We start from the raw sequence: 12,747 nt of genomic DNA, 5'->3' as shown, positions 1-12,747 counted from the left end.
AAACCTTTATAGCGAATACATTACCGCGAATACAATACACATAATTTTTATAGCGAAACCTTTAAATTTTTTTTTTTTTTTTTTAATACGTACATATGACTTTATCGCGATCTAATAATGCGCAAAAATTTTAGCAAAAACTTTCGCTCATAGAAACATTTGAGGCGAATACATTATCGCGAATCAAATATCGAGAAAATTTTATATAAACCTTTATATAATAACACAAATAAAACGAATACATTACCGTTTTTTTTTTTTTTTTTTTTTTTTTTTGCAAAATTATTATCATGAAACCCAAATCTTAATGAGACAATATATTTTTTTTTTTTTTTTTTTTCATATTTTTTTTTTTTTTTTTTTTTTTTTTTTTGTAAGTGATTGCTAATAATGACTAATTTATTTTGAATCATTTTTTTATAATTATATTATTTGAATAATATTTTTTTAATTCACATAGTTTGTAATTTTCTTATAACCTTAAAAATTTTTTACAATGATTAATTAACTTAGACTGGTTTATGAAATTTGTTATTGAAATACACTTTTTTCGCTATCCTATCCTTTCCTTCGAAGTTCTTATTTTATAATAATCGCGCACAAGGAACTCAGCTTTATCAATATATTAATCATTGAGTTTATTAGTTAAATCTTGATATTTATTGGCGAAATTGATATCTGGGTAGCATTCCTATTTATTGTCTGATGACTTAATATTTATAAATTTATCAATCAATTTTGGCCAGGGTTAGCAAGTCAGTCAAATGACCAGTTAAATGACTAGATTTTGACGGGTCAATTGAACGGGAGAATATTTGACCTGGTCAAGTGGTCATATATTCTATAAGATCTGAATATAAAAATATGTTTGAAAAAGAAAAAACGTTATAAATACATGTGAAATGTGATCACAATGCTTATTGAGTTCCTAATATTAAGGAGAGCATTTTAATCATAGTGAATTTAATGAAGTATGTAATATAATAAAAGAATTAGGCATACAAGGTGGCGATCAAAATATTTCAAGCTATATCATAAATTTCAAAAATAAAAGCGGCTTGTTTAATAGAAAATCATGGGGATAGCAGTAACTTCCATAAGAAACAATCAGATTTCAAACTCAAGCAGTGGAATTAGCTTTGACCACCATGGCCATTAAGAGAAGTGACATTACTAACAATTTCTAGATCTACTTCTTCAGAAAGAAATTGGTCGATTTGTATCAATAATCTTACTAAAACAGAAATCGATTGAAGATTTAGACAAAAAGAAAATTGATTAAAAAATATTAAAGAAAATGATGATATTCAATATAAAATAATATTTATTTGATTTTAACTATATTTGATCGGTCAAATGCACAACCGTGGTTTTGGCAGTCACTATTCTTAAACAGTGTAGATGAATAAAGTCTACAACATTACTGTTTAGAATATCAATTTTGAATGGCAATTCAAAAATAAATTACATCTAAGTGAAATAAGGGATTTCCCCAATTTAAAATATTTATTAATTTTATTTTTTTCAATCTTTATAGATATCTTTTTATCTTTTCTGTTTATTTGAAGGGGGTGGGGGATGGGGCGTGATAAAATTTTTAGTATAATAACTCGGCATTAATTTAAATATAATATTTTGATATGGGTTCTTATTGAATCTTAAATAATTTTAAAATATAATAAAAAAAATAGCTACACTAAAAATTAACAAATAATTAATGACATATTTGATAAATTATAACTATTTTAAAAAAAAAGTATTGCTGAAATTTAAAAAAAAAAATTTTCCCGTCTGGCTGGTGCCATTCCTTTGGTTATAAATTATAAATATTTTCGCCATTCTTTCCTCTTTATTTCGGAGTCTTATAAAATATGTTATCAAGCAAAAATAAGGAGATCTTAACCTTTAAAAATTATTTGTTCCGCCTGGATAAAGTAGTCTCAGATACTAATTATTATAGATGTATCAATCAGGATATTTTTAAATGTCCCGTACGACTCACAAAAAAAAATGGTAAGATAAAAGATAATAATGAAATACACAATCATCCAGAAAATCCAATCGAAATGGAAACCAAGAAAATAATCAATTCAATTAAGAATGAAGCTTTGAATAATACTATGGAAACTCCAAACTTTATTGTGGCGAAACACGTATCTCAATTAAGTGATTCTATATCAATGGCACTACCATCACCGAATCTTATGAAACGTATAATTCACCGAACGCGGAGTTCAAACAGTTTTGCACCTCCGAATCCTAGCAGCCTTATTGAGCTCGTAATTCCGCATGAATATTCAATTACAGATAAATATGAGGATTTCATACTTCATGATGATGGTCCGGTAAGATTTTCTATAAATTTTTTGAACAAATATAACTAAATCCTTCATTTTTGTTGCGATAAGCTGCCCGATAAGAAACACTTTATTATAATTGCTTATTTATTTATCATGTGTGTCAGGTTCCCGACCGTGTTATCATATTTGGAACAAGAAAAAATATGGACTTCTTAGCTTCATGCGAACATTGGTTTTCTGATGGTACATTTAAATCGTCGCCACCTTTATTTATGCAAATTTATACAATTCATGGGATTAGAAATAATAATGTTTTACCCTCATATATATATTGACCAATAGAAAGGATTATGAAACTTATAAAAGAATATTTACTATTATAGGTGACAACTTAATATCAACTCCAAAAAAAATTATGACGGATTTTGAAATGGCCAGTGTAAAAGCTTTCAATGAAGTGTTTCCCAATTCGCAACACAAATGTTGCTATTTCCATTTTGGCCAATCCTTTTGGCGAAACATTCAAAAATATCCAGAAATATCGCATAAATATAAAACAGATGTAGAATTTAATATACAACTTAGAATGATGGTTTGTTTGGCGTTTGTGCCACCCTTAAATGTAGTTGAAACATTTGAATTACTAATAAACTCCGAATTTTATTCTAATAATCAATTGTTACTTCAGCCTCTAATTGAAACTTTTGAAAAAGCTTATATTGGTAAAACGTTTGGAAGAGGCAGACTACCTGCTTTGTTTAATATTGAACTCTGGAATTGTTACCAATCAACACTGAACGGGGAAGCGAAAACCAACAACGCGGTTGAAGGGTGGCATAGATGCTTCAGTTCCCTCCTAACAAGTTACCATCCAAACATGTGGAAATTTATATCAAGTTATCTATAAATCTATTATTTTAAAATGATTTAAAAAGTATAAAGATTTACTAATAAACTATATAATTTTTCCTAGGCTTAAAAAAACAACAAGGGTTGACAGAGTTAAAAATTGCTCAATATAATTCTGGTGAAACACCCTCTACCCCGAGAAAAAAATATCGAAATCTACATGCGAGAATAGTAACAATTGTTTCTGACTTCGAAAATCGATCAAGATTAGATTATCTTAAAGGAATCGCTATTAATATAACATTGAATGTTTAATTTTTTAAATTCTTATCTACAATAATAAAAATTTTGTTTGTTTATATAATAGTCTCAAAATTTTTATATTTTCATTATTTTTTTGTGACAAAAATATAGGATACTTTGGTATAAAATTTAGCTGGTTACATAAGACTCATTCATCAAGATATAGATTTTATGAGGGTATTTACAAATTCTTTTATATGTGTGTGAAACATTCTTTATCTACCACATCAATCCCACGATTAATATTTCAAAAATAACTACCTTTCGTCATGCATTATAAAATTATTTTAAAATTCATATTCCTAGCCCTTGAGTCATATAGTTGTTTCCCCTTACAAATATGATCATTTTTGATGAGCAACATTATTAGAAAAGTACTATTAAAATAATACTCAAGTATTACACTAAAGGGCAAAGTTTAAAACGAGGATTACATTTTCCTTTTATTTATTAAAGCATATAAATTTATATCGGGGTGTTTTTGTCAGATTTTTTTCCCATGGTTATTTTTAACCAGTCTTTGTTCAAATCAGTGATTCTTTTATAAATTTACACTTCAGTTATATATTTAACAAACAAACCTATTGGTTTAGACGATATGTTATGACAATGCTCTATTAACAAACCTATTGGTTTAGACGATATGTTATGACAATGCTCTATTTTTTCCTTCACATATTCAATAAAAAAAAAATTATTTTTTAAATAAATGATATCAACCCTCTCAAAACTTTTAACCTCCTGCCAAATATAAATAATTTTAAAAAAAAATACCTTTCATCCCTTTCCAATTTTTCAAATAATGATAATTATTTCATAACTAACTATCCCCCCTCTAATTTCAATGATGCTCCTCTAATGAGTTCGCAGTTCAAGTTACGATATTGACCTTGATATAAAAATTTGGAAAAAAATTGGTTGTATTAATTTTGTTATATAGCTTTAAAATTCCTTAAGGTTATTAATTATTTAAATATTGGAATTTGGTTAAATTTTTTTAATATACTATATTCTCATTTGATTTGATAACAATGTAAATGAGCTTGGGTGGCTTCATGTCATGTCATGAATAATAAAATTAAAATACATCATTTTTTTTGGTTATATTTTTTAAAAATTATTTTCTAAATTTTTTTTATTAATAGCTCAACCTATTCGCGGCTTGATGAAAATAATTAGCTATCCTAATTGATTTTACCATAACCAATCCATCTCATTTTGATATAACATTTTCCAAAGTTGCCGCAAGTTATGTCATCTGTCGGAAAAGTTTCTAAGCTTAATTTTCTTTTGTATAAAATATCGAGTTAGCCTTTTATCTTTATCCTCATATTTTGAAATAAGGAAAAAAGTTGATTTTATAAATAATGATAATTTCATTTAATTTTTTATTATAATTGCTTTCTTTAGATTCTTTGTTCAATCTAAATTTGATAATTTTTGAAATTCTAATAACTTTTGGTTCTTACTCAGGGTTGCCAGGTCAAAATTTTTAAATTGAGGGAGATGTGGGAGAAACATGAAAATTGCGGTAGAAATATAAAAATTGCTAAAAAAAATTTTTTTGCGGGCGGCCTTCGGCCGGGATTTTGAATTGATTTAATTATCCGCCTATTATTTTTTATAATTAGTTATATAAATACAAAGTCGGTAACTATTTTTCAAAATACAATAAAATCTTGATTTATTAAATTATATTAATTTATAAAAAAAACCAACGATCTTTTTTAAATATAAAAAACGATTTTAATTTTACAATTAAAAATATATTTTAAGCGAATGTCCCTCAAAACGACCGCAATTGGAAATCTACCGTGTGTGTGTATAACATTATAGGGATAGGCGCTTAATTATCAAGTATCACGTTTAAATACATAATAAGGTACTCCAAAATAAGATATAATACAGATGCAACTACAGTTGCGGCAATTGTACTTATCTTGTAGTACAACATTCACAGAGATACTTATCATCACAATGTTGGTAGAATCTTTTTTCCATAATATTTAACGACTCTAATATAAATGAAAATTATACTTGTAGAACAAATGAGCAAGGCTATCATTAATGTTTTAAGACCTAAATCCAGGAGGTCAATTTTTGACGATTTGAAAGATGGGCATATATATGCAATTCTAACAGATGCATCTAAAGGGATTTCCCTTGATCTTCCGCTATTTCAACAAAATTAAGGTCATTTCAATAAAACTATTAAATTTTTTTCCCTCAAATAGTGAAAAATCCAAAGACATAGCTAACCATATAATATCAGATTCGAGATGATCAATAAATTGCATGTCAGCTTTCTGATCTGATAATGCCTCAGTGAATTTGGAAAAAACAGAGTGTATTTACAGAAGCGAGTCTACACAATGTTGGTTGCGATATGTTCCTAATATCGGCCATCGATAGAATTTTAAAATTTTATAAACCTTTAAAAAATATTTCTTATAATGAATGGCAGAGGTATATTTATAAATGATTTCACATGTAGAATGTGCAGTTGCAATCGGAAGAATCTTAACAAAGATTCACAAAATTATGCTGCAGATGTGTCCATCTTTACAGTTAAAAATTGACAATAAATTTTATGGCGCCCTTGCTAAAACATAATTATATTTTATTTGAGATTAAAATAATAGAACTAAATGTTTATCGTCGTTATTGAGATTATAATATTCCTGGCATGACATATTATACATTATTTAACCATTAGCTCTTTCTCTAATGTTGTTAAATCCGATTTCTCTCCTTTTTTCCAGGCAGTCCTCTTCAGGCTAAAAATGCGCTCGGATGAGTAGAATGAGGTAAGGAGAAGTTTTGGCGAATCATAAAAAATAGAGAGAATTAAAATCTTTTCAAATAAGACATCAATGTCTTTCGGTATTTTAAATATATTTATTAAATTACAAAAACCTTAATTGATGGTTTCTGTTCCCATGTCATAATATTTATACAATTGTAAAGAGTTATTAAAATCAAATTTTGATTGTAAATATTCTAAAATTGTCTGAATAAAAATACCTGCATTATTTAAATATGTATTAATTAGAGTATTATTTGAACATTTTAATATAATATTTTTAGCAATAGCGCCATAAAATTTATTTTCAATTTTTAAATATAGAGATGAACAGAGCTGTAGCATAATTTTGTGAATCATTTTGATAAAGAATATTCTGATTGCAACTGAATATTAACTGCATGCAGTAGATTTCTTACATGTGAAAAGAATCCCAAATATACTTCTGCCATTTCATATTAGAAAAATTTTTTCAAATTTTAGGACAGCCTTTAAAATCTTTATTTAAGAAGTATTTTTTTAAGGGTTTGTAAAATTTTAAAATTCTATCGATGGCAGGTATTAATGACAACCACCTGATAGGTATATATCGCAACAACTCACACCATTCCAAATCAGACCATTCCACCAACTCTTTTAATTCATTAACTCTTTTAGTTGATGAACTAAATTCGTTAAAATATTTCATCACAATCATTTCGACATCAACAGATAGTACATTCATTGCCTTCTTGCAAGAATTATTTAGTATATGGCATATACAGCCAATTAGTATTAATTCAATATTGTGCTGCCTCATTTCAGTAACTTTGGTTTTTGCCAAAATTTACGGAGGCATTATCAGCGCAGATAGCTGACATGCAATTCATTGATAACCCTGAATCAGCTATATTTACATTATGTGGTTGGCTACATCGTTGGATTTTTCACTATTTGAGGACTTTTTTTTAACAGTTTTATTGAAATGTTCTTATTCTTGTTGAAATTGCAAAGGATCGAGGGAAATGTTTTAATATTTCCATTATTAGATACATTTGTTAGAATAGCATATGGATGCGCATCTTTCAAATCGTCTAGAATTGACCTCTAGGATTCAGGTACCAAAACATTGTGATAGCCTTGCTCATTTTTATTGCCACAAGTAAGGTTTGCACTTATATTGGAGTCGTTAAATATCATGAGAAAAAGATTCTACCCACATTGTAATGATATATATATAGAGCTCTGTGAATGTTGAACTACATAATAGATATATACGATTTCCGCAAATATAGTTTCATTTTGAGAATATTTTTGTATTGCAATCGATGTTGATATACTCCCCTGTACTGACTAATATTAATGAAATAATGTTGATTTATTATTGGATAAAAATAAAACAGGATAGAAAGAAATTTACAAACTAGACATGTTTTTCGAATAAATATTTAAAATTTAATTTAAAAATATAAAAATAATCAATTAATGTTTCAAAATTATTATTTACATATTAAAAACGTTTAAAATACTTTTTTTTTTAAATCGCGGGAGAAATTAAATTGCGGTAGATTTCCAATTGCCGTAGTTTTGCGGGAGAGAGATATTTGCGTGTAAACTAAAAAATTGCGGGAGTCCCGCTGATGGGGAGAGACATGGCAACCCTGTTCATACTTAAAGGTTGCTACTGTCTATTTCTCTTATTAAAATTAGTTTTTGTTTATTGACTAGAAAAACTGATTGATGGAATAGTAAGTACTAATCTGGCATTTCTATGGTATGAGCTCACCCAAAAATATTTGTTTTTTCGCATGTTGCCAATCGTGGCAATTTTATCTTATTTTGTCGAAAAACTATCTAATGAATTAAAGAATCAATGTAATAAATTTCAATTATTGATTTAAGTTCCAGATTAAATGCTTCCAGAAATTTGGTTGGTTTTACGCTTTAATGGGAGATATAGATTTTATTTCTCTTATAGTACGATTACCTTTTTGTGTGTGAAAAAAATGACTGAAGAATTAATAAATATTAGCGCAAACCAGCTATTTTCCATTCTATCAATAATGCCAAATTAGGCAATTTTTCTTATTTTGCTAATAAACTTTTTCTTTATACTGTCTCTTAAACGAATTAAATTATAATTAATACGGAACATCGATAAAATTTTCTGAATAAATTATTTCCGTCGCTTAAATCATAGATTTGCCAAAATTTTGTTACTAATAGTTTTTTCCTTTTACGAGCTACTATACTCGTTTAAATACTCAATTGGTACAAATAAAGCAAGAAATAATGATATAATTTACAATTAGTTCGTAGAACTATTCAGCCGCCAAATTTAACGGCGCTGATATTAAAATATATAAATCTTGTTTATTCCTCTGTGATACACAAGTTGAAGCATATAAAGAAGTTACTCAGAATTATAAAACTATTATGGTAATTATAGATATAAATAGCTTAAACCTTTGATTTTGAATGATACGATCAAGTTAGAATATTTAGAAAGAATTAAATAAAAATGTAAATATAAGCCTAAAAAATATCTAAAAATTTATTTTTAATTCTACATTCAAATGCTGGCTCAGAAATGAGTTTAATGAATATGATTAGGCGAAAAAATTTTTCTTCGGTCTCATTTGATTTATTAGAGGCCGAATTAATGGTAAAGCAGAATTTTGACATGAATTGCGAAGAGTTAAAATTTATTTCATATATAATAATCTTTTAAATAAAATAAATTCCTTCCGATAAATATGTAGATTAGGACCTAATTTTTATATATTTTGACTTTATATTCAAATTCAAATTCAAATTTAAATTTGTAAATTATAATTTGAAAAAAATTATTCACCAATATTTATATATAAAAGGATTGCAGTTGTGGCGCTTTCCCACTTTTTATCCTTTAGTCATTAAAAATCCCACCTCACTCTTAGAATATGGGAGGTATGGCCGGGCCTAAAAATTTTTGCAATTTACAAAATGAATGAGAAAATTGAATACACCTATTTAATATAATTAAAATATAGCCACTTTTTATAATTATTTTTTATTATCCTTCATTTATATATTCCTCTCAAAATTTAGAAAATGTTTTTAACAACCCCCCCCCCCCCACCCTTGTCGTGGTAAAATATGTAAAAGTAAATAAATAAACACTTAACCCATTTTGCCCTGATTTCCCGATATTGGAATATCTTTATTTTCTTGATTTGGAACATTTTATATTTATTTTCAAAAAATCCTGATTTTTTTAATTCCATTTTATTAGAAAAGATGAGTAAAAGTGCTTACAAATTGAGTAGAAGCGTTTAGCGATGTTTTCACAAATACGCTATGATTTAAATTGAACTGGTATTATTTTAAAAAATGATGAAAACTATTTTACGTTTTTTAATTTTTTTTTATATTGTTTAGTTTGACTTGTGAAATCAGCAAAAATAAAAAACTAAAATAATTGAAGATCTAATGATTTATTTCCATAATTTATTCTTCATAAATATTACAAATTTATGTAATCTAGAATATTTTGAATTTTTTTTTTGATTAATCATAACTTTGCAGTTATTTCTATTTATTAAAATGCGAATAGAAGAAAAAGGAAAGGTCATATATTCAAATGAATTAGTTACTATTATATCAAAGTTATATCGATGTGCATTATCTCAAAATTGTAATTAGGAGGCATTAATTATCAGTAAAATTTTCTATAATTAAAATAATCTGAGAAAATCAATAAAAAATTATTAGCTTTCAGTATATTTTTTTTATCTAGATTAGAAATAAAGTATTACTTTAAATGACATAAAGCACTCTTTTAAATTTTATGTTGGGGGGGGGGAGGGTTAACTTATTCTGCTAAAAACTTAACCCAAAATGTCCGCTCCATACTTACAACCATGAGTGAGTGAGACCAGGAAGACTAATATATTTTCTATCACATCAGATAGAGGTTACATGCTTATTAAATAAACAATACGTAATAAAATATTCTTAAAACATTAGCGTTTATGATTTAAGAAACTTCGGTTGGTAAATTGATATTGAATATATCGATTTCACTTAAAATGAATTCACAATTTTCGCGGTCATGCGCTCGTTATAATAATTTCGCGCAAATACATTCGCGGTAGAAAATTCGCTATAAATGGTTCGCGATTAAAGTTTCGCTATAACGAGTTCGCGATCAAAGTTTCGCTAAAATGTATTCGCTCTAAAGTATTCGCGGTTTAGGTTTCGCGGAAATAAATTCGTGATAATGAGTTCGCGATCAAAGTTTCGCCAAAATGTATTCGCTATAAAGTATTCGCGGTTAAAGTTTCGCGAAAATAAATTCGCTATAACGAGTTCGCGATCAAAGTTTCGCTATAATGTATTTGCGGTCATGGTTTCGCGGAAATAAATTTGCGATAATAAGTTCGCGATATTGTCTTCGCTATAAAAGTTTCGCGGAAAAAAATTCGCGGAATTGGTTTCGCGATATTGCCTTCGCTATAAAATTCCTTCGCGATAAACGACATTCGCGATAAAAGTTTCGCGAAAAAGTGTTTCGCGATAAAAGTTTCGCTGAATTGACCTGATACGTAAAATTATGCTGTCATTTATTATGAAAAAATATTTTATAGGATTGCATTTTATGTTCTGTTTGCGATTTAGTACTCTATATAATAATATGCTATACTTATTTAATTAATTGTTATAAAAATTGGTATTCAGATAATAAAATATATTACGCTCCTAACAAATTCCAAGATTTTAAATACACGTCTATTCAAACTAGAAATGGTAAAATATTTAAAAATTCCTATAAAGAGGTTACATACTTCTATAACTGTACGAAAATTATTAATTAAATAAAATATTGAAGAAAAAACCTTTACAACCATCTTCGGCGCCAAACCCATAATGATTAGGAGTGCAAGCGTCACAAGATCGGCCGGATATACCGGGCTTGCAGAAGCAAGAACCTGTCTCTGAATCGCAAGTGATGTTAGAGGATCCATGAGGGTGGCATCCACAAGACCGGCAGCCGGTACCAGACCGGACATCCCAGAAACCAGGTTCGCAGAGGTCGCATCGACGACCTGTTACCCGGTCCAGGCAGGGGCAATAACCAGTTTTAGAGTTACAAAGAAGACCCGTAATTGAAGCAGAATCAGATTGAACGGCGATTTGCTGAGTCCCGCTAAGGTAACAATCACAGGCTAAGAAAAAGTTTAAAGAAAAACGTGTAGGGGGTTGACAGTTGGATGGATACAAAAAAATAGAATACGTAATATAAATTAATTTCTATAAATACATCCGATCATAATTAAAAAGAGAGAGTCAGAAGTCAATTTCAACAGCCTATATTAATGTAATATATTCTTAATAAAATTATATAATTTTTTATCTAGATATAATATTAAATGAGTTTATTATTCAAGTTTATTTAAATAGTCTTTTTCAGATATATATTTTTATATTCTTTAAACGTTCATTTAGTATTATTTAACAATTTAATTTCTATACCAGATCACATCGAGATTGGATCATTAAAAAATATTAAATAATAGTTCAATTTTCCATAGATAGTAATTTTTGTATTGATATATATATATAATATATCGATTTTACAGAAATAATTATTAATATCATAATATTAAAAAAAGAGAAATAAAAAACATTTCTTTCGGTTTTGGAAATTGAGTTATTAAATGAGTTTAGACTTATAAAATATTAATTTAAATTAAAAGATAAACCACTCGGGTCATGTCTCTAATTAAAAAAAATAATCTAATAGAAGAGTAGACAGAAATTGTATAGGAAAGAAAAAGTAGTAAAAAACCATATATAGACTTTTTTAATAAATATTTTTGGCGGATGAGGAAAATGAACATGGAATTAATATTTATATTATATTTACGTTTGCATTTATCACCGACCTTGCGGGTGTCGGCCAGTGCGTCGCCGTAGAACCCGGGAAGACAAGAATCGCAACGATGACCGCCTGTGTTGTGAATGCAGCGCAAGCAGTGGCCCGTCAAGCGATCGCAGTTACCTATCGAGTTTGGGTCCATGTTACCATTGCATCGGCATGCTGAGCAGGGCTGACCGGTAGAGGGACGCCCGTAAAAACCGTCAGCACACATCTCGCACAAGTTACCTTGAATCGGATTAAATTGTGTACGATAAAAATAAATAAGATTTGGCTTCATAATATGCGAAAAAAATAAATGTCCTGTCCTATTGTACATAATGTAATTTTTATATAGGAAATAAACTTCAATCTAAAATTTGAATATTTTCTTAATAATATTTAGCTGAAAACAATATCGAAAGTTTAAAGGGAGAATAGCTCATACTGTTTCTACGTTTTAACAAAGACCGATAAAAAACATGCATGAATATTGTTGACATTTCTAAAAATATAATATAAGAAATGAATATTATTAATGTTTCATTTAAAAAATAAGAGGTATTTTGTTTATTTAAGACTTATTTTTAGGGAGATTTAAATTTCCCTGATGA

At 27.9% G+C, this 12,747-nt stretch overlaps 1 protein-coding gene across 3 annotated transcripts in view; it reads right to left on the bottom strand.

The window, feature by feature from the left end:
• The window catches only part of LOC135922640 (laminin subunit gamma-1-like), a 128,807-nt gene that overhangs the window by 20,174 nt on the left and 95,886 nt on the right, over positions 1–12,747 (bottom strand). For all 3 annotated transcript variants that reach the window (XM_065457061.1, XM_065457059.1, XM_065457060.1), the window contains exons 10-11: positions 12,143–12,382; positions 11,112–11,441 (exon numbers count right to left, since the gene is read on the bottom strand). In XM_065457061.1, the coding sequence (XP_065313133.1) occupies positions 11,112–11,441; positions 12,143–12,382 (570 nt within the window). The remainder of the gene's footprint in view (positions 1–11,111; positions 11,442–12,142; positions 12,383–12,747) is intronic.

Source organism: Gordionus sp. m RMFG-2023, chromosome 1, assembly GCF_954871325.1.
Source record: "Gordionus sp. m RMFG-2023 chromosome 1, tfGorSpeb1-WG-v2, whole genome shotgun sequence".
Classification (NCBI taxonomy): Eukaryota; Metazoa; Nematomorpha; class Gordioida; order Chordodea; family Parachordodidae; genus Gordionus; species Gordionus sp. m RMFG-2023.
The sequence above is the reverse complement of the archived record's forward strand: the minus strand, read 5'-3'. Positions and strand labels throughout refer to the sequence as shown.